General features: G+C 41.4%; 2 protein-coding genes across 4 annotated transcripts in view; both read left to right on the plus strand.

Annotated features, from left to right (window-relative positions):
- Positions 1-4,090, plus strand: part of TTLL4 (tubulin tyrosine ligase like 4) — a 30,291-nt gene extending 26,201 nt beyond the window's left edge. For both annotated transcript variants that reach the window (XM_081949449.1, XM_081949450.1), the window contains exons 16-19: positions 705-915; positions 2,023-2,093; positions 2,351-2,430; positions 3,663-4,090. In XM_081949449.1, the coding sequence (XP_081805575.1) occupies positions 705-915; positions 2,023-2,093; positions 2,351-2,430; positions 3,663-3,810 (510 nt within the window). In that variant the 3' untranslated portion in view covers positions 3,811-4,090. The remainder of the gene's footprint in view (positions 1-704; positions 916-2,022; positions 2,094-2,350; positions 2,431-3,662) is intronic.
- A 6,057-nt stretch (positions 4,091-10,147) lies between these two features.
- The window catches only part of PRKAG3 (protein kinase AMP-activated non-catalytic subunit gamma 3), a 23,388-nt gene continuing 7,596 nt past the window's right edge, over positions 10,148-25,939 (plus strand). For both annotated transcript variants that reach the window (XR_014173862.1, XM_081936154.1), the window contains exons 1-9: positions 10,148-10,404; positions 12,960-13,002; positions 15,364-15,980; positions 17,248-17,329; positions 19,402-19,460; positions 21,325-21,370; positions 22,026-22,080; positions 24,196-24,322; positions 24,785-24,950. Coding sequence is in view for 1 of the 2 variants with exons in the window: in XM_081936154.1 (XP_081792280.1) it covers positions 10,369-10,404; positions 12,960-13,002; positions 15,364-15,980; positions 17,248-17,329; positions 19,402-19,460; positions 21,325-21,370; positions 22,026-22,080; positions 24,196-24,322; positions 24,785-24,950 (1,231 nt within the window). In the remaining variant the exon portion in view is untranslated. The remainder of the gene's footprint in view (positions 10,405-12,959; positions 13,003-15,363; positions 15,981-17,247; positions 17,330-19,401; positions 19,461-21,324; positions 21,371-22,025; positions 22,081-24,195; positions 24,323-24,784; positions 24,951-25,939) is intronic.

Consider the following 25,939-nt stretch of genomic DNA (forward strand, 5'->3'; position numbering starts at 1 on the left):
GATGTGAGAGTTCAGATTGCATGGAGAGATTTTGAGAGGAAACTGTCAGTGATACACACAGACAGATTTAAACTGCTTGCGTCTGCTATCCTGACTGGCAAATTTCTTCGATTTAAAAAGAAAATGCTTAGCAATGAAGAACTTAAAAGTTCATATGAGTGAATGGGATGCAGTTAGAATCTATGTGGATTGGTTGTGTGTGGTGGTGTGCTTAATTTTACAAGCAGAGGTACAAGAGTGTATGTGCTTACACTATTCCTATGGTTCATAGACAAATGTTATGGATAATTCTGTTAAGATTGTATAAATGGAAAGATTCCTAGTATGATGTTCATTTGCTTGGTTTGAATGCTTGGTACATATCCTTTTGCATACTCTTGTGTCCTAATAATGTTCTGCTTCAGGTATTGTTTAAAAATCTACTGTAGAATTTAAGCTGATTTGCTGAGCTTTGCTGTATGTATTCTTGGAGCACGAGTTTCGTTTGCTGTAATATTAATGTTGGGAGGGGTGGCTCAGTGGTTAAAGACGCTCAGCTTGTCAGCTGGTGAGTTGGCAGCCAGGATTTGAGAGCCGAGTGCCACGCAATGGGTGAGCTCTTGTTACTTGCTCCAGTTCCTGCCCACCTAGTATTTCCAAAGCTTGCAAAAATGAATAGGTAATGCAGAAAAGTTGATGTAATGCCTTTTAATTCTTGGCCCCAGGAATTCTGCTCCACAATCCTGGAGATCCTGACCCCAGATGATGTCCGTATCCTGATAGAGACAGAGGATGAGTACACTCGACGTGGGCAATTTGAGCGAGTCTTCCCCTCACGCTTCTCCACGCACTATCTACGCTTCTTTGAGCAGCCGCGATATTACAACATCCTTACTACACAGTGGGAACTGAAATATTTCTTGAACAAATCCAAAGGTAAAAATAAATCCCACCGTTTTCTTTTCTTTTCTAGGACAGGGAGCTGCTAGTCAATGACATAGACCAGTGATGGCAAACCTTTTTGGCACCGAATGCTGAAAAGGGAACACAAGTGCGTGTGCACTCGTCTGGGATGCAACCTGGAAGATGAGCTGGCCAGGGGTCATGTGTGCGCTGGAAAATGAATTTCTGGTTTCTGGGGCATTCACGCACGCCATCCAGATATTCTTCCCGTTACAGGCGTGCATGCATGACAATCAGCTGGCCAGCATGCTTACGCACAGCAGAAAATGGAAGACCTGCTCTTCCTGTTTCCAGCACTGCTGCATGCACGAAGGTCAGCTGTTCATCATGCATGCATGCGCTCCAGAAACCCAGAAGAGGAACAGGGGATGCAGTGTGTGCCAGTCAACCTGGCTTCATAGGTTTGCCATCATAGACATCCTTTCTTTAGATGGGATAGATGTGAAGTTGTATAACCCAGAGCTTTGGGACATTCCTGAAACCATTGCAATTATCGCCATTATGGACTGCCAGCAAAAGTTACCGGCGTTGCTGGCTGTGTTAATGTTGTTCTCTTGCATTTGGCCAGCCATAAACCTTTGCACCCCATCACCAAGTTTTTTTAAGTCTCTGCCCCACTTTCATGGGCAACCTTCAAGTCTTTCTCTAAAACTTTCTCCCTTGGAATCATTTCTCTTAGGTATGGCTAGTTTATAATACAGACTAAAAGAGTTTCTTTCTTTCTTGCTTGCTTTTGCTTTCTCTCTCTTTCTTCTTTCTTCTTTCTTTCTTTCTTTCTTTCTTTCTTTCTTTCTTTCTTTCTTTCTTTCTTTCTTTCTTTCTTTCTTTCTTTCTTTCTTTCTTCTGCCTGTCTCAAATGAAAACGATTTGGGGTGCTGTACAGCACAATTCCATTATCAAATGAAAAGCATATACTTGTAGCTTAATTTTAATTTTTTGCTCTAAATAGAAAGGTCTGAATGTCTGCCACCTCTACACACTTTTCTTCGGTATGAACAGAATGTGATCAGTAAAACTGCTTGCACTTACTCTTCCTCGGGAGCTTGCATTCATTTCTTTTTTGGCTCTTCTTTTTTGCAGGACTGGATCTGCTCAGAAATTGGTGTCACAAAGGTTTTCACAATGGAACAGTAACTGATTCTACAGTGTTGGTAAGAATGTGTCTCTCCTTCCCTGTGCACTACATTTTACTTTTTCATGAGAAAATACTGCTGTTTTTTTGCTTGTACTTACAGAATCTATTTGTGATGTCTTTGCTTAATTAAAAAACTAGCCCCAAACTATTTTCTTTGATCCAGTAATTTTTAGAGGTTCCTTACCTTTCTGGGAGAGGGAAAGAAAAACCTTATCTCAGCAGACTTGTCATCTGACTAGATTCCCTTTTCTGTGCTGTCTCTCTTAACTACAGTGGACACTGCCAAGACCTCACCTGTATTTGAAGAATGAACTTATAAATGCCTTGAGCAAAGTGGACCCAGGCAGAAACAGGTGAAATATTTACATACTGTATTTTGAATCTGTTTTGTGTTGGTGGGTTGGGCTGTGTTTGTGTACAGGTAGTCTTCGACTTACAACCACAATAGAGCCTAAAATTCCTGCTGCTAAGCAAGAGAGTTGTTAAGGGAGTATTGCCCCATTTTACAACCTTTCTTACCACAGTGGTTAAGTGAATCACTGCAGTTGTTAAGGTAGTGACACACTGGTTAAGTTAATCCGGTTTCCCCATTGATTTTGCTTGCCAGGTCATAAAAGGTGATTACATGACCCTGGGACACTGCAATAATCATAAATATGAGTCAGTTGCCAAGCAATCAAAGGTTGATCACATGACCATGGGGATGCTGCAACTATCATAAGTGTGAAAAATGGTCAATGTTTTCCAGTGCCATTGCAACTTTGAATGGTCATTAAATGAACTGTTGTAAGTTGAGGACTACCTGACTGAAATGAGCACCAAAACTTGAATTTGGCTTAGCTGCATGTGATGTAGGGAGGACTGTTTTTAATTGATCTTTAATTTGGAGGGGGGGGGGCTTTTAGAATGATCACACACTTGCACACATTTTATTTTATTTAATAATATTATTTATAAACCCCGTGACAAAATATACTCAAGAGCAGAATGATACTTAATATAATGCTCATCTTGACCTTTTAGATCTTACTAGCCCAGATGAGGTGTAATGCTAAATCAGATTTTAATGCTACATGAACGATCATAATTTAGCCTTGGGCTTGTAATACTGTTCCCCTCTCTTCCCCATCAGGGCCTGCTAAACGTAGAGAGATGAAGTATCTATTTAAAGCTAACATAGTTTCTACTAAAGGACAACTTAAGATAACTATAATTACCAACGGATAAAGTTAAGCTTCCAATTTTTTCTGGAGAGATGCCCGAGGAGGAGGGGAAGGGAGGATCATTCTTTACGTTATGTAGAATTGAATTTTAGCATTCATTTTTCATGAAGCCATTTCCTCCATTTTTGTTGCTGTTACTTGAGTGTGTATTTGAAGTAATGGAATGGGGGGTGGGGGGGCACAGTAATGAATTAATCCATCCCAAAGACTTCATTCCCTTCCAATTCAAGGATAGCACAAAGCAAAGAGAAAGAGGATGAGTCTGTCAGTTTGACAGAGTAGCATGCTTTGGAAACTATTTGCACAGTTTATTTTGTTGAAGAGGAATGGGTTTTTCTCAGGACATGTTTTCTTTTCCACAGCAAAGGCCCACGAGAGGGAGAGGAGCCAGTCCGAAACCCTGAGCCAAGTTCTTGCACTCAAAGCTTACCTCAGATTAAGTACACAGTTGCAACTCTCAAGAAGTCTACCATATCTAATGCCCTGGGCAACTCAAACGGGATAAAGTGAGGTGGGACTGAGCAACAGGCCAACCTCCCCTCCTTTACAGTGTCAGGAGGGTGGGGCGCATGTGACCTACCTCAGCAGAAGCTAGGAGAGCCAGTACTGGAAACATGGAGAGGACCTCACCTAAGGGTGCACCTGCAGAAATATATATTATTATTATTTTTGGAAATGAGATTGGGACAAAGAGGAAACGCTTTACTTGATCAAAAGGGACAAAATATTCTGTTTATAGTTTTTTATGACAAAGTAAGTTTCTAAACATAGAAGCTTGAAAAAAAAACGATTTAATTTCTTGTATTTTCTTGTCGTTGGCATGTTCCTTATTACTTGAGCTACAAGTGCCTCTCACTGTTAAATGTTACCATGTCAGTTTAGACTGGATACCGCTTGCCTTTGTTTCAACATATCCAATGCCTTGCTACTGTGGGGCAAGGGTTGGCATGCATATAAGGAGTCTCTAGCCCCCTGCAATTAAGATTAAAGCAAATTCCTGGTTAGTCAGACACTGCAGGAAACCACCTTCAACATGTCTTCTGGAACACTAGTAATGCAGACAAATGATAGACTCCTTGGTGCAAAATCTAGACTTGGATGTGAGATCTCTTTAACTTGATGATCTTTGTATCTCAGTATATGTTCACAATGGGTGCATTAGCCGAGCAGTTAAGATGCTGGGCTCGGGTTAAGAAGCTCACTCTGTCACGTTGTACTTAGATCTCAGAAGGTTGGCAGTTCGAGACCTAAGTACCACGTGACAGAGTGAGCTTCCATTCATTGTCCCAACTCCTGCCCACTGAGCAGTTTGAAACATGCAAATACAAGTAGACAAATAGGTACATGTCGGTGGAAAGGAAATAGCGTTCTTTGTGCCTTCGGTGTATAGTCATGCTGGCCAATGTTCCCTCTAATTTTTTTTCTGTATGCGCGGAAAAGTATAGTGTTTGAGCGGCACATTTTCATGCCTGAGCACCTGAATTTTTTTTAGCCATAATTGCCATCAGAACAGATGTTGGGGGGGGCAAGGAGGAAAAGGGTCCCCTCCCTCTCCCTCAGATTGCCAGGAAAGAAGGAAGGAAGGTAAGTTGGGGGAGGGAAAGGAAACAGATGTTTGGGGGGGGCAAGGAGGAAAAGGGTCCCCTCCCTCTCCCTCAGATCCCCAGGAAGGAAGGAAGGTAAGGTGGGGGAAGGAAAGGAAAGGAAATGGGAAAGAAGAAAAGGAAAGGATGAAGAAGGGAGGGAAAGGGAAGGGAAGGGAAAAGAAAAAAAGAAAGGAAAAAAATAAGGAAAGGAAAAGAGAAAGGAAAAGAAAAAGGAAAGGAAATGGAAAAGAAAGTAAGGAAAAAGGAAAGGAAATGGGAAAGAAGAAAGGAAAGGATGAAGAAGGGAAGGGAAGGGAACAGAAAAAAGAAGGGAAAAGGAAATAAGGAAAGGAAGATAGAAGAAGGACAGAAAGGGAAAGGAAAGAGTGGAATGGATTGGTACTGCTCAAAAATCAAGTCTCAAGATCCCGTGGACCCCTTTGGCTCAGGCAGTCCAGCTCCACGCTGCTTCCCTCTCTCCACAAAGCGAAGGGATCGCAGAAGGGCTGCTGAGCCCAGAACGGGCCTTCAGACAACGCAATGCCTGAGAAACGCGGGATGTGCAGAGAAATGCAGGCTACAACTAGCAAATTGCGTTTTCCCAGGAACCAACGAAGCCCCAGAGGACCATTGGGAATTCTCCCTTCTGCAGCGTCATCGGTCTCTGGGCAGAGTCTTCCTTGACTTCACCTGCTGGAGGAGAGAGTTCGGTGGAGAGAGGAGGGGGGAATATTTTAAGTCATATTTTAAGACATTAAAAAACACTGTGTGGCAGTTGGAAACTGCTGCGCGGCGTTTTCTTGTTATGTGCGCGGCCGCGCAGCCGCGCAGCTTAGAGGGAACATTGATGCTGGCCACATGACCACAAAAGCGTTTTCAGACAGTGCTGGCTCTTTGGCTGTGAATCGGAAATGAGCACTACCTCCTAGAGTTGGACACGACTGGAGGGAAACTGTTGCCTTTAATCTTTTTTTTTCTTAATGTGTTCAAACCTCTTAATATTTTGATACAGTAACGGGATTTAGTGTCCGAAAGTAATGTTCACATTTTTCTTAATTTGCAGAATAGCAAATCTTGGGATAGTTTAATTTAAACATACACGCAACACATTCAAATGCTGTTCCCCCCTCCCACAGAACAAAAAACAAGCCACTCAGCTTCATTCACTTTGTGTTTTTGCCTTCAATGTCTGCATCATGCTTATGGATTCTTCAATAACAGGATCTTTGAAGTCTAGTTTGTACAGAGGACTGGAAAAGAGCGTGAAAATCTTCTCTTCCTTTCTGGTTAATTCCATAACATAACACATACAACACACTCCAGGTTTTTTTCTACATGAGATTCTACATTTTCCAATCACTCCTGTTTCCAATCCATAGCAACGTTTCCCTTTTTTTCTTTTACTGCTGGAGAAATCTTTAATGCTGATCACAAGCTGTCCTTTCTTTGCTGCCACTTTAAATCTAATATTGGACAGTAGTGTTTTTGTACATTTTCATGATGCATACATAGGCCTGGGAATGTACTGATTTTCTGATGCCTGGAATATGATGAAACTTGCACTTTTCAGTTTATAAAACCTTTTTTTCTGACCTGACGTTTGGGCATGAAAGATTTATACATTGATCTATAATTCTACATCAATGTATAAATCTATAGCTCTAACACTTAACATTGACACTTAACATTTCTCCTTTGTGCCAGGACATGAGTTTGTAAGCTGTTGCTAGATTCTGTTTGACATATCTGAATCTTGTGGGTGACATTTGGCACCTTTGGTGCCAAGAGATTCTTCTGTTAATCAAAACAGAGAAGCCTTTTTCCCCCCCCAACCTTCTTCCTTGCTAAAAAATTGACTAGTGTGCAGCATATTTAATGAAGCAAGTTCCACCATTCTTTTTCCCAGGTAGCAATAATAATATCCTCGATCCCATATTTTTTCCTTATGCTGAATGTCTTATTAAAAATATTGACAAAAGAGGGATGACTGTTTCCTACAGTCGTAGGTTTCAGATTGTTGGTTTCTCCATTGGTGGAGGCAGTAATTATGAATCACACTAATAGATGTTTAAATGTACAAAGATTCCTGTGTCAATATCCCTGTGACATTACTCTGTCTGGTCCATGACTAGTCTTGCTTTAATTCCGTTGATTGACTAACTCTCCTTTAAATGGCTTTGTTTTAGAATTATCCTCTAGATATTGTTATACTCTTCCAGGAAGAGATAGTCTCAGCTAATAGTAACATTTCCAAATCGTACATTATTGAATCAACAGGTTTTAATTCTTACTACACAATCATTTGTGATCCCTCACTAACATTTAGAAGCAGGAAATGTAATCATACACATTGAATTAAATGATTTGGCAAGTATAGAGAATTTAGAGAAAAGATATGTTTCACAGTTCTTTTTAACCAAATCTGTCTTTAAAGTAATGCTCTTACCCTGTTCCTGAAATCCCTTAAAGTTTCTTTTTCACTATTACAGAATGATTGGTATTACTTCAGCAAGAGGAGTTTATTGTGTAGTCTTCTTCAGTTCCATCTCTGGTAGTCCTCCTAGGTCCTCTGTGAGGGTTCTCCCCTCTTCTGTTCTGCTGACTTATCAACTTGGAGAGAGAAGTGGAGATGTGAACGTTTAAGGTGTATTCCACAAAGTAACTAGTTTCATCTGTGAGCTGCTGCTTTCCTTTTCTGCAGAGCTTTCAAATAAGGGTGAGGGGGTGATTAATTATACCAATTCCACAAAAACCCAAGAGAAGTCACAACTCTTATGAGACTTAAAGATGTTTAACACTGCCCTTCAATATGTATCAAAACAATCTAGATAGCTGCTGAGATTAAATATGCTGGCTTTTTAAAAATTAAAATCCCTCTTTGCCAGGTGCATGAACAAGAAAGGCTAAAAAGTCTTCTATCAGGAATAGCCAATGGGTCATTGCCCTACAATGAGTCCCCCCCCCGCCCCCCACTTTCCCTATAAATTGGTATCAAGCCTCCTTTCCCGGGAACTATATGATGTTGGTATATAAGTGACTCTTTCAAATTCCACAGCAATGATCACTTGTGAACTAGTCTGACTTATTTGATTGTATCAGATGACCTAAAAGAGCTAACTTGGTAGAAGTGTGAAAGGGGAGAAGCCTCTTTGGGTGACCTAAGGAGTTCCCCAGATTGACAGCTCTCTGAGCTATCTTAAGGTCTTCCAACTATTACCCACCCTTCCTCATAATTTACCCCATAAGTAATTACTAAGAAACAAATCTTCATCCCCAATTCTGTCTGGCCTCTACAACTATTTCATTGCTTGGTTTTAACAGCTCAGATACTACTCTCAATTGCTATCATCTCTAAATAAGAGTTTGGGCTATTTGCATTAGTAATTATTACAACTCTTACATAAGTTGATATGGTTTTTTCCATCAACATTAGAGGGACACATGAGATCTGGGAAACAAGCAGTACACTTCTAGATAAATTTGTCCCTTTAGCCCAGTAGCAGAATGCATAGTTTGCATCCCCAACATCCCAAATTAAATGCTGAAGTTGCAGTAAGTCTGGGGTGCTAATATTTTGAGAAATTCCCAATCAACAGTGGACATAATTGTTCAACTGCAGTTTTTAGAAGCTCTGGAAGTCATGGTCAGTGTTGAAAGATACTGGGAATATTCAGCAATATCCAGAGATTTCCCTTTTCTATCTTACTCAGCTTTTGTTCTTTAGATATGTTGGGAGTAGAGTCCTCAGAATTGCAAAGTTATTGATCATGTGTGGGAATAATGATAGGTGCAAAAATATGTACAAAAATGGTCTGATTTACTCGTAAGGCCATATTATAATGCTTTATATTCTTCATCATCCAAAATCTGAATTGTTTGTTGTAGGATACAGAAACCGCCATAACTAGCTTTGTTTTTCTGGGATGGTGTCAGTATGTAAAAATCTGATATTATAAGACATAAGGCCATTTGGTTTCTTAAATTTGCCCTTTACTCCAAAAAAATGTTATGCATTTTTCAATTCTTTTCCCATTTACTGTATATTACAAATGAGGAAAAAAAACAAATTGCACTTCTCAGAAGACAATTATGAACTAGACTAACATTCTAGATTTTGCAGTCTTGTATTGCTGGCATTTCAGTTTGGTTAGCATTGCTAGTTCTAATGAAAATATTTCGATTCAGTTAAGTAGCATTTGTTTTGCTCTTTTAAACAGCGTATGCAAGAGTGTAAAAGAAAACTCTAATAGAAGTTGAACATTCATTGTGAAAGAAAATGGTGAGAAACAATGCAAGTACCTCATCCTAATAGTCAATCATTTTATGGTATAAACTGGCATTTTGGATGAAGGCAAAATGAAATGGATGCTCCTCTATTTGCCCCTCAAGAGTCCCTATATTATATCTTCCACTGTACAAGTAGGCTGGTGCAACTCTCTGAAAAATCTTTTCAAAATGCAATTACCTGTATTTTATTTTGCCTTCCTCATGAGCCTGTCCCATATATACAAGGAATTTTCCCTTTGAGCTGTACTGGTTTAGTTTCGAAGGCACTAGAAACTAAATTTGGCCTTAGGAGGGTTTTTTTGGAAGGGGGGACTTGAGGAGAAACATAGGCCATGTAGGATGTTTCCTTCAGTTCCTGCAAGGCTCAGTAAAATGAGCAGAGTCAGTGGTAAAGAGATGCAGAAAAAACCCATTCTGTAAATTTACACATTGGTGGAGGGATTGTATGAAATGGGAGATAAAGATAGGTTACATTTTTTTTCAATTAGAGCACATGTATCCAATTTGTCCTGGGCCAGAACAGAATGGGCAAATCTGCTTTAACACAAACAGATCATGGTGCCTTATCGGAAGTGTTCAGATTCACAGACATACAATATGCAATGTACTCCATATATATATACAATACTTAACAGCCACTCCATGACTTGTGTTCAAACTGACGGTAAAGGCTTTGAAATCAACGTTTATTCAGAAAGACACATTTTTGAATGAGTTCAAGTTCATCAGAATTAGACCTTTCTAAGAGAATCCTCCCCATTCTCTTGCACAGGGTGGCCAATGATAGCGTGCACAAAGTGCCTGAAACTTAATAGCATAGAATAGGAAATACTCAACCGCTGTAGTAGCTTATCTAAATGTTTGATAAAATCATTGGATGATGCAAATAGGTACTGATGAGTGCAAAACAAAAATAGAAGCAGGCTGGTGCGAAAGCTACTTCCTCAGCAGCAGCAGGAGGGGGTGCCTGGAGTATTTCCTGCTGAATGTCTGACTAATACCTATAGAGGAAGAGAATCTTCGTTTTTTAAAAAGAGAAAGAGCCGGGTGCCTTCGGCTCGGGACAGAATGGCTTCCAGCTGAGGACGATTCTTTGCACCACTGCCCTGTCACTCCTCTCTTCCCCCTTCCCCGCCCGCAGCAGACGTGATACTAAAGCCGCCTGGGCCAGCAGCCCTAAATAGAAGCTGCCGGCATGGAGCAAGCGACAGCGGCCCAGGCCTTGGAGCAGGTAAGGCGCTGGCGGGCGGTGGGGCTGAGTCCCACAAACAGCAAGTCGCCGGCTCTGGGATCGATCCCGTCCCGCCCAGAGAAAGGATTCGCAGCGATCGCGCTAAATGACATCCGTCTGTCTATGTCTGACTGACTGTCTGTCTGTCTGTCTGCTGGCCCGGGGCACATCCTGCCGTCAACATCGCCATCCACTTTCTGCCGCCGCTTTCTGCTGCCCGGAGAGCAAGGCCAGGATAGGGTTAATAGCCGTAGGACTTGCCAGGCTACAAGCTTCAGCTCCCAAATCTGTCGCCGAGGTTCAGCCCTGAAGCAGATTTGTGTACAACAGGGAGCAACTGCACAACGCGAACTTCTCCTCTGAATCCCCACCTCTGCTTCCCAAATGTGCCTCAGCTTTGCCGCTACTGAAACACCTTGTAGCTTAATACCGATTCTGCGTGTCAATTTTCTCATGGGGTGCACATAACTTTCCCCCTTTCCTTTCTACCCCCACCCCCACCCCACCGCCTTCCTGCTTTCTGTATTTATTTTTGGAGATGCATCCCCCCCCCTTTCCCTTCTAACCCTGCCTGATTTTGTGGCTTTTTTTAAATTTCTAGATATATCTTCCCCTTCCTTTTCTTTCTACTCCACCTCCCCCAGCCTCTTTTTCTGGGGCTGGTGTAGAATTGACTCTACTGGAATGTAATATCTAAGCAGTAAAGCCTGGGATGGGACAGGCAGAGTGTTAGTGGATTTTATTATTGTTGTGGACTGCCCAGAGTTGTGGCAGCTGAAGATGAGAAGCCATATATGTCCAATCAGTCAAATCAATGTGCCCAGCAACGGGGCATTTCCACACTTGTTCCAACCTCACAGGATTGTTGTAAAGAAAAAGAGGGTACACCACCTTGAACTCCTGTACAATATAAAATCAAATAAAAGAAGTTTTCTTCTAATTCTATCCAAGAATGGCCTCAAGGTGTAAAATCTGTTAGGCACCATCACCCAATGCCTTGGAGGGAAGCCCAAGGAATAATGGCAAAACAGGTGTTAGCCAAGAGAGCAAATTTCATTTAGGTACTGTTTTCTGTTGACTCAAAGATAGTAGAAGTTCTTGGTACGTTTAAAGAATTTTATATTCCAGGTGCTTCTTAACTGGTGGGTTTTATATTTCAGCCTAGTCTAATATAATAATGGAAGTTCTTGTGCCCTTTAACAGCACTAGAAATAATGAAACATTTTTAAACAATTGTGTAGCATCAAGCACGCTCTTATCTCAGAAATATATTTCTATATCTCATATATATATATATATATATATTTAATAAATAACTCCGGGAGCAAATTTATCCAAAATTATCACTTTTAATGTAGGTCTGCACATTTGAGTGACTTTGGCCAATGACTTATCACAATACTTTAAAACTGGTTGAACTAGCAGATTGATCAACTACTAGTTTAATCATTTCATTGCTGCCTAAATAAAGACAGGTTAACTTAGCACCTGAATCCCATTCCTGTTACAGCAACTGTTTAAAATTATGACAGTGCTGAACAGAGAGACTTGTGACCCTTGTCCAAAGCTATGACTGTTGTAACGTCCCTGTGGGCAAGTGAATAAAATCCAGACCCTTGGTAATCTGCCTGGCTTTATGACCGGCTGTAGGAACAGGGCAGCATCCCTGCCCCCACCTAACTTTACCCCCTTTCTGACACTCTGGGTCCCTCCAGACCTTGGGCCTACTTCCCCGCCCTGCTGGGTTCCACCTCCTCCTCCACATCCCCATCATTACTTGGTCCACTTAGCTTTTCTGTAGACCTTCTTTGATAAACAGCCACTCTGTTATGCTGCCTTCCTTAGACAGGAGTCCTGTCATGCTGTCCTGAAAGCAGGTGCCATTTTCGGAGTGGCCGCAATGAATTGTGGATGCTCTGAAAAGTCTACTGTGTAGTCTCCGTACTCTATGTACAAGGAGGCTGAGGGGTGGATTGGCTGGATCTCCTTCCCAAAGATGATCTATGGACAGATAGTTCATTATGGCCAGCTACATCCAAAATGATGCCCACTTCTGGAGGGAGCCTTGGGATCAGATCTTTGGGGAAGGAACTTTTCTCAAGGCCCTGTGGGCCCAAAGTTGTAGTCTCTCTCTCTCTCTCTCTCTCTCTCTCTCCACACACACACACACACACACACACACACCTTTTTTTAAGGATTCTTTAAGTATTCAGGATTTGAATACATAACTTAGCCTTGGTGGCCTTATGTCCTTCTTGGTGGATTTATTATCAACCTGTCCAAGATTTAAGCTTCCATCTTCTCCTCTGTGTTCAATATTTCCTTAAGTGTGATGGAGGAAATAGAGTCATGCAACTGGTAAGGAAATATCCGAAAGGCTTATTTGCAAAATAAAGAAGGGGTGATACTTTTTTTAAAAAAAATCCTATTACTATTTAACTTGGATTGGTTTCATACCTGGGTGAAAAAATAAGATGTCCTCTCATCATGTAGATTTCCTGCATATATGTAACAAACCCCTGTTTAACTCTGTCCTTTTCTCTTTGGTCCGTCAGGTGCCATCATTGAACAATGGCCTCCAACATCAGGAAGAAACAGGTGAGTAGTGTCCTGGATTTGTCCATTGATGGAGTGATCACTTTCAACTCAACTGATGCTAATTGAAGGCATTTGTGTCAGGGAATATTAACTGGATATTAATTGGCTGCTTTGTAGGTGTCAGAAATCCATCAAGCAGTGGTGTCCAAAATGTCTGTCTGCCTTACGCAGAGTTTATTTGGCTTTTATACAGTTTTAACAAGCAAGGCAAAGCAGGGGTAGCAACAGCATCTTATTGGTACATTTTACTTGTCAATCCTTAAGTCAGAGTAGAGGCTTCACATATCTCCCTGGTACGGCCTGTCTCTGCTAGGTGAGATCATAGGTTAAAAGGTAAAGGCCACTGAGATCATGGCCGTCTAATGCTCATGTCTGTATGTAACCTTTCCTCTCTTCCCACATCTGGTTCTGCTAATTAGGTGAGCTCATAGGTATCCGAGATAACCAGCTACTGAGATCACGGTAGCTTACTACGCATGTCTTTATGTAACATTTCCTCTATTCCTATGCTGCTTTGGAGGTCTTCTAAAACTGCTGATCATATTATGTAGAGTATCCACTATTTAGCACTATGTGGCAGCCCCATGTAGCAAGGATGTTTTCTTTTTAGCTTAATACTGCTCTCTTGATCTCCCTAATATCCAGATGCTTATCTCCCCCCATCTCAAATAATCTTGTAGTTTTCATATAGGAAATTTGACTTTGTTGCTGCTTAATCACACTCCAAATAAATCAAGTGGCATTTGACCTTCATTGGATTCAAAATTCAAGTTCAGATTTAAGTTTCTTGGCTAACATTGGCCAAATTGAAGTATTTAGCAGCTTCTGTTTTCTTTCTGTCGAAGAGGAATAATGGTGCCCTATCTCACCGGGTAGTTATGAGAGTATTCAGTGAAGATTTTACAGCTAGTCCTCCATTTATGACAGCAGTTGGGACTGAAATTGCTGCGACTAAGTGATGTCATAAAGTGCAACATCATGTGACCACATTGCTTAGCAACGACAATTCTAGCAATCCCAGTGGCCATCATAAAATGAGGACTATATAGATTGTTAAAGGAGGACCTCATGTGACTCTGACTTTCAATTTTCTGCTGCTTCTGCATTGACTTTGCTTATGGGAAGCTAGCATTGGAAATTGTGATCACATAACCACTGTTTGCTGCAATATCATCATCCTGATCTGGGCGCTGAACATTGGATTGCAATCATGTCTCTGTGGAGATGCTGCGATGGCCGGAGCAATGAGGACCCATCATAAGTATCATTGTTCAGGGCCATCGTAACTCTGAACAATCACTGAACAGATGATTGTACCCCAAGGAATACTTAATAAGTTTGTTCATAGGCATGTATTCATAAGTATACAGCTCCCTCGCTGTCAATTTTTAGACGCAATTAGATGAACTTTCTTCCCTTTGGTGAAAAGATGTTTTCTTACTACATTCCATAGCTGTCCTGTTATAGTAAGAGAATGCCTACAGACAATCTGATGTCAGTACATCTATGGTCTTCTGTTATTTGTAAAAATGATAACAATCATGACATTACCTGGAAACAGCAGAACAAAGGAACTGGAGAAGATTACAAAATACAGAGACTTGCAAGTAGAAATAGTATAACTGTGGCAAAATAAAGAAAAGCAATAGGCAGGGGTGAAATCAACTTACCTTCACTACCGGTTTGCAGATGTACAAACTGGTACATACAGCAGTACCTTCCGCTATGTGCAGAGCATCAAAAAAAAGACATGATGACGTCCGGGTGGGTGGGTGGAGCCTCCTACCGCCACCTCTACCGATTCGCCCGAACTGGATAGAACCAGCTGAATTGCACCACTGGCAATAGGCACCTTGGGTGCAATCCCAAAATAATTGGAGCACCATTTGAACACCATCAGTATGGTCAATCATCAGTCAATTGCAAAAGACAGATTTACTCGGAACATCTTATATGCTTCAACAATATCTGCAACACCCAGGTCTTTGGGAAGGGCTCAATAGGCAGATAAAAACGCCAAATCCATTCTGAACATCTGAATGACTCTGGGACAAACCATAATAATAAATGGAGTGAGTGCTTATTCTAATGAAGTGAGTGCTAATATGAGTATGGTCAGGTGGAATACATAAGTGAGTGAAGGTCAGTATAATAATTGCTGCAAGACAAGGTTTGTTTCTTTGCACAATTAATTTCAGCCCAGCATATGCATGCTTGCAGCTTTATATGAATAAACATCATAGCTGTAGACTTAATGAGGCGGAGGGAACATTAGCTTGGTTCAAAAGGGCAGCATGACTTGTTTTCATTTGTCAAATATTTTTAAATGTTTAGATTTACAATGCTATGCTTGCCCACTAGGCCCCGCCTTGTCTCTGGACATTGAGAAATCTGCTTTGAAAGCCAATGTTGTTGTACAGAAAGCCAAGGATTTGACTGCCAGTGACAAAGAAGTGAACTTGATTATGACAAATGTAGTGGCAGATGGCAGAACTGAGAGGTGGGATCCAGAGCCAACTGTGCTTGATGCTGAGACTGCAACACACATTGGCAGAGTGACAGCTGCAGATGCCATTGCTGGTGAATTGGATTTCAAGTCAACCCATTCAGAGACCAAAGAGTTGGACACAGCTCACAGCAACGGTGGAGCAGGCCATGACATGATGTCCCATGGTAGGATTAAGGATTGGAATACCGCAGCAAGCACACGGATTTCAGAAGATACGGGTCAGTTTAAGAAAGGCACCGTCCTAGGTCCCATCACAGGAGTAACATCAGAGGGCACAAAGCTCGAAAAGGGCAAACAGGAAGATGATGATGATGTCATTTCCCTTGACTGTGAAATTCTTGGGTTTGGTCCTGATATTGACTTCCTGGGCCCAGATGCTGAAATCTACATGCAGTTCATGCGGAGTCATCGCTGTTATGATGCTATTCCCACCAGTTCCAAACTGGTTGTGTTTGAGACCACTCTGCAGGTAAGGAGAATACGGGGGTTTTGTGAACCATGTAGTCATTTGAGGAGGGACTGAGGAGGGAGTATTGCTATCTTGATTCTATTGATGTCTGAGTCTGCTGAGAGACATTTCTTTATTTACTTACTTGAGTTTCTATGCTACTTTGGTTCAAATATTCTTTAAGTGTCTAACAATGCTTTAATGGAAATTAGGTTTAAAAATATGCCTTATCAAATGGTAGAAAGGTTCACCCTCTTTTTAACGTTGGGAGTAGCTGCTGTATATTCACACTTCCATTCTATTCCCAAAGGTCTTATGGAAGAGCCAGGCCTTGTCCACTTTCTGAAATATCAATGACAGAGTCATCTTTGTCTCTGAACATGTTCCTAGGGGATGGGGAGCCATAAGAGAGAAGGGATGTTTATGGCTTTCTCTTGTTGATACCCTTGCAGAATGCTCTACCCTTCAGCATTTTCCACAAGGCTGTATTCTACTCAAAAGCAAGTGCCCTCTTAAATAATCAGAAAGCTTTGTATGTTATAAGCAGCACCTTGAATTGCACCCAGAAGCTTCCCAACAATCAATGCAGCTCTTGCAATAGTGGTGCCACATGGGTACATCAAGTATAACCAGACAAGTAACTGCATTTTGAACCATCTATAGCTTCTGAATAGTTTCAAACACATCCACAAAGGTGTATTGCACTAGTGTTTAGGTAGCTAGGATGACAAAATGGCGGGCTTCTGCCATCCTGGTTACATCTCTCTTTTTTTATGCTGCTGCAAAACTTGTTCCTCATTCACATTGGGAAAGGAAAGATTGCACATGAGAACATTGTTATAAAGAGACCAAATGTAGCCACCATCTTTGTTACAATCTCAGGCTCACTGGAAATTATTCTGCAAAGAATCAATTTGAGCATATTTACATATTGCCCGTCAACTTGACCAGCATTGGGTTAATTTGATGTGAGCAAAAGCTGTAAAACAATGGCATAGCTGGTTCACAAGAGTATAGCTGTTCCTGATGATTGTTGTGCATGAGAATTCCTTGACTTGACCAGAAGGTGACCACTTTACCAGTTTTAGTGAGATGATCCCTCTTTCCCTAACTACATCTTCTATTATATTATCAAAGCAAAGAAATGCAGAATAAAGAATCAATCCCTGGAGTAGGTCTTTCCTTGTCCCTTGTGCAAGGTTAATTCAGTTATTCCCTACGAACCCAGGGTGCAGGGTGGGGCACAGAATACAACCCCAGTGAACCTGGTTTCTGTCTCTTGTCCCAGATTAAAAAGGCGTTCTTGGCCTTGGTGGCTAACGGGGTACGAGCCGCTCCACTTTGGGACAGCAAGCAGCAGTGCTTTGTGGGTAAGTGATGCAACTGGATGAACAGCAGAGGTTGAACGCAGCAACAGCTGGGCATGGTAAAGGTGGAGAGGAGAATTGGGATTGCCACCCATCTCAAGCTATATTAAGGAGAGTCAAAGAGGCAGAATTTGATGCATGCAGACATTTTTAAGGTTCATCCATAAGTCCTGCTTGAAATGCTTGCCAAGAACATGCCCTCACAATGGACCTTCACTTCACGGCCAGCCTGCTGCAGTGACAGATCAAAGTTGTTAAAACGGCCAGGCATGAACATAGTGTTTTCCTTCTTAAGCTGGCATCAGATCACTCATCCACATAATCCATAGTTTATGGAGAAGGAACCTTCAGAGGTCAGTGATCTCTTCAGCAATAGTTGGCCTGCTGCAGAACCACCCCTACCCATCTGGCTGCTGGGCTCTTCATCACTGGGATTATTTGTGCTATGGCTGCCAGAGAGATTACACGCCTTCCCGGCACAAATGCTTTTTTCTTTTAGAGGCAGCTCTGGCAGTATTGACCTCATGTAAGACAACGTGCAGAAATCCCCTCAGTAAATCCAGCATGAAATCAAACACATAGGATGCTGCTATTCGTAGTCATATTTGAAAAAAGAATAATTCTGTCTTCCCTAGGAGGTAAATGATTATGGTGTATAGGAACTGGCTATGGACATATTTGGGCACATTTTCCTGGAACTGGAGCAGGCTATTTTCGATGCTTACTTTCATTGTAGCAATTTCCTTTGAGGAGGCTACAAATCACATCATAATTTCACCTTACTGAAAACTTGTGGATAATTTTATTTATAAAATGTCATTATTTTATTATTTATTTTATTATTATTATTATGTATAATATTTACTGGCTACCCATCTTTAGAATAGAATAGCAGAGTTGGAAGGGACCTTGAAGGTCTTCTAGTCCAACCCCCTGCTTAGGCAGGAAATTCTACACCACTTCAGACAAATGGTTATCCAACATCTCCTCAAAAACCTCCAGTATTGGAGCATTCACAACTTCTGGAGGCAAGCTGTTCCACTGATTAATTGTTATAACTGTCAGGAAGTTTCTCCTCAGTTCTAAGTTGCTTCTCTCCTTGATTAGTTTCCACCCATTGCTTCTTGTCCTATCCTCAGGTGCTTTGGAGAATAGTTTGACTCCTTCTTCTCTGTGGCGGCCCCTGAGATATCAGAACACTGCTATCATGTCACCCTTTTCATTAAACCAGCAGAGCCACGTTGTTAGGCCCTTATGAAAATATAATAGGTTTCGGGCAAACGTCTCATGGGGAGGTGGGGGGCAAGATGTTCCAGAGGGCAGGCGCAACAGCAGAGAAGGCCTTCCTTCTGGACCCCACCAGCTGGAATAATCAGGCTGACGGGAGCCGCAGCATTCCTCCTCTGCCAACACGAGTGGTACTGGTCAATCCCAGTGGGGCGATACGGTCCTTCAAGTAACCTGAACCCATGCCATGAAGGACTTTAAAGGCAATCACCAATACCTCAAATTGCACCTTTAAGCCTTTAAAATATCAATTTTAACACTTTGGGTCCGTTCTGTTGCCGCATGCATTGGTGCCTGTTTCAGTTAAGGTAGGAGCAAGCAACGTTTTAAACACACACAAATACACACACACTCTTAAAAGATTGCAAACGTTGTATTTACAAAACTGGAGGATGGAAAGGAAGCAAGATGCTTGCTTAGCAAACTAGGTCTGTCAAGCCTAGAAGAAACTGGATACATTTATTTTATTTAAGTAGAAATAAGAAATAGCCAAATTTATGTTTTGCTTCCAAATTTCAGTCATGGGTTCCTTAGGCAACTTGTAACCTGTGAGCTCTAACATACCCCTGGTTAGATCATTCAAACTCTTCCCCCAGCAGGAAGAGGTAAATTACTAGGAGTGTAGAGATGTGGAAATCAGCAAGGGAAGGAGGCATAACTGACTATAAGAAGCCACATGTAATGTAAGTTCTGTTAGTTGCTGTAGATTGTAGCCTGCAGCCCATTTCCTGCAAACTCTGGGTGTGTATAAGTGCCATTCATTCTTTCTCTTACTCCCTCTCCTGCAGGTATGCTGACCATCACTGATTTTATTAATATCTTACATCGCTATTATCAATCTCCTCTGGTGAGTTTTCCAGTACCTTAACATCTTCTCAAATCTGGAGCAAAGTGGCTTTAGACAGTTTCGTTCAGGGCACTGGAGAGAAGAAGAGAGGAAACAAATTGGGAGAACCACCCAAAATTAAGTTGCAGGCATGAGCTGTTCCAGATTTGGGACTCTAAGAGTTGAGCCTTTCAGCTGGAAAAATGGGTAGGTGAACAACAAAAGTTTTAAAATGGAAACCAAGAATATGGACACACCACAAATTGTTTTTCATTGGCCTGTGAGCAACTTTTAAAATAAATATTCATTGACATGGTAAATGCAACTGAAATATTAGTGTGTTTAAAAATAAACGTTTTGGAAAAATCTGAAGTGTTCCTAAACAGAATTTTGCAGAAAATTTTATAATTATATAACACATGTCTACTCAACATGTTTAGTGAGAGTCAACATATTTTGTCTTTTCATATCAACTAGCCATAGAGCCATTTCTAAAAGCAATGTGAAGTTACACTGTTGGGTTCTTGTTCAAGGGAACAATAAGGGACTTTTTAAGGTTATCCAATCCATCTCACTTCCATATAAGTGCTCATTGAATGGCTGGCTTTAAAAAATTAGGGTCTATCTTGTTCACAAAAATGTGTTTTAAGTAACTTATACTTTTGAGGAGTTTAATATTTATGCTTTAAATATTCTGAAATACATATTTTACAATTTGAAATTTTTGGTCAGACCACTTGAAGAAACAGAAAGCAAATGCACATTATGAGACAGCCATCAAATATTTGGCACTCAAAAGCATCTTTTTATTATGTCTTTTTCAATTTTTTTCAGTGAACTTTCCCACAAAGTGTTAGGCTGAAACCCAGGTCATATAGAGCAGAGAATGTGATTTCTTTGGAATAGTTATTAATATAGCCAGAACAAATTGGGTAGGTTCCAGCCAGCTCTGTCCTAATTCAGAGCCTCCACAAAATTCTATTCTCAATTTGTTTCTGCTGAGTTGCCATCAAATGTCATGGGTTTTTATTAGCCACAAGTAATCCAATTGACCCCAGGTTCACTAAAAATCCAATAAGCACTGTAAATTAGGAAAGTGTGTTTGCTTTTGAATCTTGCTTCAATGGCTGGGGAAAGGTTTTATATAAAAATATAGAACAAAGATGGTTTACCAAAAAGAACTGTAAAATATGAATATCTTCAGCTTTTTTATATATTAGTAACTTACTAGTGAATAACAAGTCTGTCTTCAAATTAAGCCTTGCTTCAATTGTTGTTCACGCCAATGTCAGCATTTTTGGAGCTGAAAAACAAAACCTTGGAAATGAGGGGTGTTTGGTGATATAATTTGCTCCTTCTCACTATCATCCAGTTTCTTGTCCTGCAGAATTGTGAAATAAGTCTAAAGTTTAGCAAAGGTGATTCCCATTACAGAGAATTCTTCTTGCTGTAAATTTATTCACAGTCTATCCCAAAACTACAAAGCCACTGAGTTTTTTTTTAAATCACATTTTAAAAATTATGCAGCTCAGATTTACCTTGTCTAGAAAGATCATCTAAATTCTGGTGAAATTTTTGAAAGATACATCTACCTGTGTTTTTCCCATACTAAACAGTAGGTAAGCTCTGAGTCCTCCCCCCACAAGCTTTAGAAGGTATTTAGAATACGAAAGTTGGAAGGGACCTTGAAGGTCTTCTAATCCAACCTGCTTAGGCAGGAAACCCTACACCACTTCAGACAAATGGATATGTAACATCTTCTTAAAAACGTCCAGTGTTGGAGCCTTCACAACTTCTGGAAGCAAGTAGTGATAGTAGTAGTGATTGTAAACTCACACGATCAGCAATGGCATCTGTCCTATTCACTACTATTACTTTGTTCCAGGTCCAGATATACGAGATTGAGGGGCACAAAATTGAAACTTGGAGAGGTAAGTGGCATATCCTTCAGACAAATTGAATATTATAAATGCAGTTTAACTTTTTTTAAAACATTAGTTAACATCATCACATACGGTATGTGAATGTTACATTTATGTCTATTTACATGCATTACTATTAAATTAAAACCATTCTTTAAATTCAGTTTTAAATTGTCTAATTGTCCAATATTTTTTACTAAGCCAATGGTAGGTATTATTTGACTATGTACTGATGATGATTATTTGTTCTGTTTTCACTGGCTCAAGGTTGACTTAGCCTTCCATCCTTCTGAGGTGGGTAAAATGAGGACCCAGATTGTTGGGGGCAATATGCTGACTCTCTAAACCACTTAGAGAGGGCTGTAAAGCACTGTGAAGCAGTATATAAATCTAAGTGCTATTGCTATTAGTTTCATTCTATACCTACACCCTTCTTTCACTTTTTCTATGCTGGCCTTACAGTCTCGTTTTTGTTATTTTCCCAAGTTTATACAGGCTACTAGTGCTGGTCTGTTATCATCCTAAATTGTTTTTTGAAATTCTACTGCAGATAAACTAAGGTAATCTGGCAAATTCAGCTTGTATTGTTGACAGAATAGAATCTGCTCTTATTACATTATCAACTGCATTTATATGCTATCCTTCTGTCTCCCTTTCTCTCCAGAGGTGTATTTGCAGGGTTCCTTCAAGCCTTTGGTGCACATTTCTCCAAACCACAGGTAAGTCCAGTATTTCCCACATAGGCAAGAGCAGAAAAACATCCTTTTTTTGTAAGAGAGTTGTCAAGTTTCATTCCCACCATCTCAGGGGTGAAATTCAGCAGGTTCTGACCAGTTCTGGAGAAGCGGTAATGGAAATTTTGAGTAGTTTGGAGAATCGGCAAATGCCACCTCTGGCTGGCCCCAGAGTGGGGTGGGAATGGAGATTGTGCAATATCCCTCCCCCAGGAGTGAGGAGGGAATGGAGATTTTGCAGTATCCTTCCCCTGCCATGCCCACCAAGCCATGCCCACAGAACCTATAGAAAAAATTTGAATTTCACCACTGCACCATCTGAAGCAAAAAACTTCACTCTGCCACAAAGCACAAAACCCTTGTCATTTTGTGGCTGCTGTCAAAGAGAAATCAGAGAGAAGTCTGATAAAGTGGGATATCTGACCCTCCCCCCCACCCCAAGGGGAGCCAGAGACACCCTAATGGAATCTCTGATAATTTTATCAGCTGATAAGAGGCAGAAAAAACATAGATGTTTTGCCAATCATCTCTTAACCAAAAAAACCACTTACCAGTATTTCTGCCTAGTTGAAGTCCTTGACTTACTACCGCAGCTGGAACCAGAATTTCCAATGCTGAGCAAGGTGATCGTTAAATGAATTTCACCCAGATTTTTTACGATATTTTTTTGCCATAGTTATTAAGTGGATCATGTAGTTATTAAGTAAATCTGACCTCCCCTGTTAACTTTGCTTGTTGGAAGCCAGCTCGAAGGTCACTAATGGTGATCTCATGACCCAAGGATGATGTGACATTGTAAATACATTCCGGTTGTTAAGTACCCAAATTTTGATGATGTGGCCATGGGGATGCTGTGACAGTCAACATTAGGAGGGGAATTAAATGTCACTTTTTTCACAGCAGTTGCAACTTCGAACGGTTGTTAAAAATGAATGGTTGCTGTACTCCAAGCCTCTTTCAATAACTCTGCTATATTCCTTCACATATTCCTTCCATTTTGAAGCAAGTTTGTCCATGCTCCTGAATGCCCTGGAGGAGACTGTCCAGTGATGGGGACTTAGACTTAGAACTTAGAATAACTTTATTGTCACTTTGAATGTACATTAATCAGTATATATTAAAATGAAATTGTGTTGCATATAACTCTCAAAGGGTCGCCACCAGGGGTGGGATTCAAAAATTTTAGCAACCGGTTCTCTGCCCAGTTGCTGGGAGGAAGTGGCCATGGTGGGTGTGGCCTCCTGCACCATGGTAGGTAGGGTGTTTTTGCACTCCCTGGGTTTCGGAGGCTTTCCTTGAGCCTCTGGGTGGGCAAAAACGGCCTTCCCCGGGCTTCAGAGGCCCTCCAGAGACCAGAAACAGGCTCGTTTCTGGACTTCCGGGAAGCCCGTTGTTCACCCTCCCAGAGTCTTCACGCGGACCCTGCATTTAACTGGCATCCAAAACTGGCTGCATAGAGACCCGGGGAGAGGTGGGGAGGGGCGGGTGGGACCAGCCAATCCTTGCAACTACTGGTTCAGCGAACCAGATGTAAAATTACATCTGGCCTGGCCTGTTAATTTTAACTTATTTTAAATGTATTGTCTTTTAAATTCGGTTTGTTTTTTGGATATGTATTTAATTTTTTTTTAACTTTTGGGATGTGTGTTTTTTTAATGTTGTACGCCGCCTTGAGTCCTTTTGGAGAAGGGTGGCATATAAATCCAAACAAACAAACAAAATTAGCATCCGGTTAACCTAAGCCAGTCCGAACTGGCTGAATTCCACCCCTGGTCTCCACCTTTAATATAAACATAAACATGACAGGATAAATAAATAAATACAAAATTATTCATGTGCCCACATATGTTATACGACACAGAGAAACAACACAGTCTAGTTCAGATGTATATACACATGGCGAGAGAAACGAATCTTGTGAGTTTACCAGATGGATGGAATAGGGAAAAGAGCTGTTAGAGAATCTGCAAGGCCTGCTAGAAATACTTTGAAACCTCCTCCCAGAGGGGAGCAACAGAAACAGCAACAGAAGAGGTTTCCAAGTCCATCCCTAGGAACATCACAAGGCCTTTTCACGTCTCTCCTTTCTCCCTCTCCTAGCCTCTTTGATGCAGTTTATTCCTTGATTAAGAATAAGATCCACCGGCTGCCTGTGATTGATCCCATCTCGGGGAACGTCCTGCACATCCTGACCCACAAGCGTATCCTCAAATTTCTGCATATCTTTGTGAGTGCTGGGAAGGCCTAGGAAGCCCAAAGTGCTGCTGCAGTGTGATGACTCTACTGAATTGTTTCCTTAAGGGTTTGTTTGTCAACCTGCACTGTCAACGCTCACGGTGCTTTTAAAAAGTTGAGAGAAAAGTTTGTCTTGGGTTGAGCTCAAATTTTTTTTTGAGTAGTTCGGAGAAGTGGCAAATACCACCTCTGGCTGGCCCCATCCCCATCTGTTCTCTGCCTCCAGAGTCCCAGCTGATAAGTATAAGTATAATCTTTATTGTCATTATACTTAAATACAACGAAATTGATCAGGAGGGAATGGGGATTTTGCAGTAACCATCCCTTGCCACACCCACCAAGCCATGCCCACAGAGCCGGTAGTAAAAAAAAAAAGAATTTCACCACTGCTCCATTGTGAGCAAAGAAGGATGGAGCTCGCTTCCACAATAATCCTCTCTTTTTCTCCTTGCAGGGAGCCATGCTTCCAAAGCCACGCTTCCTGCAGAAAACCATCCAGGAACTGGGCATTGGTACCTTTCGTGACATTGCTCTAGTGGTAGACTCAGCTCCTGTCTATACAGCTCTGGAGATTTTTGTGGACCGCAGAGTCTCGGCGTTGCCTGTGGTTAATGAAAAAGGTAAGGGGAAAATCCCTGGCTGCTTATCCCATCTTTGCTATGCTACCTGAATCCTGACCTGCTTTCTCACATGTTCAAGCACAGCTAGTGCAGCTCTTCCTTTTTACAAAATCATACAATTGAAAGGTCCCTCCGAGGAAATCTAGTACAAATCTCTCTTAAAGCATTTCAGACGGACGGCTACCCAGCCTCTGTTTAACGACCTCTAATAAGGGAAATATTTCACTTCATCAGGCATTCTATGATGACACTTAGTAGGGTTATTAGGAAGCAATTCCGTCTAACTACTGTAACCTGATTTTTCGTCCCTATGGCTTTGATGCATTGGTGCTATTCCTGCCCTCTGGAGTGGCAAATGCAAGACCTACTTCTGTGATGGTGAACCTATGGCATGCATGCCCAAAGTGGCACGCAAAGCCATGTTGCTCGGCACGCGTGGCCCTGCCTGTTTGACTTCTGGGTCTCTGGTGCACATGCGCATATGATGATCAGCTGTCCTTTGTGTGCATGGCAATGCTGAAAACTGGTATGTGCATGCGTGCCGGTCAGCTGATTGTCGGGTTGTATGCACACCAGAACCCGGAACTTTTCTTTTTCTGGAGCGTGATCCCTTCATACACATGACAGTGTCAAAAACCGGCCTGTGCATGCACACCAGCCAGCTGATTGAAGGCCGTGCATGCATGCTAGAACCCGGTTCTGCTTTTTCCGGAGCATGGTCCCGATGAGTGGGCGCACAGGCATGCACACAACATTTCCGTGTGACTTTTTGGGCACGCAGTGCCGAAAAGATGCACCATCATTGACCTACTTCCTCCTCTATATTTGAAAGTCTGATATCCCATCTCTGTGCTGTCGTAAGCCAGGATAACTATGATGGTCAGTTCTCCAGCCATTCAGAATTATCCATTAGGAACTGGAATGGTTTCCTCTTTTTGTTGTCTCCAGTTATGACAGGTTTACATTTGAATTAATTGTCATAATTATGA

This window comes from Natrix helvetica (assembly GCF_964273705.1).
Source record: "Natrix helvetica genome assembly, chromosome: 1".
Classification (NCBI taxonomy): domain Eukaryota; kingdom Metazoa; phylum Chordata; class Lepidosauria; order Squamata; family Natricidae; genus Natrix; species Natrix helvetica.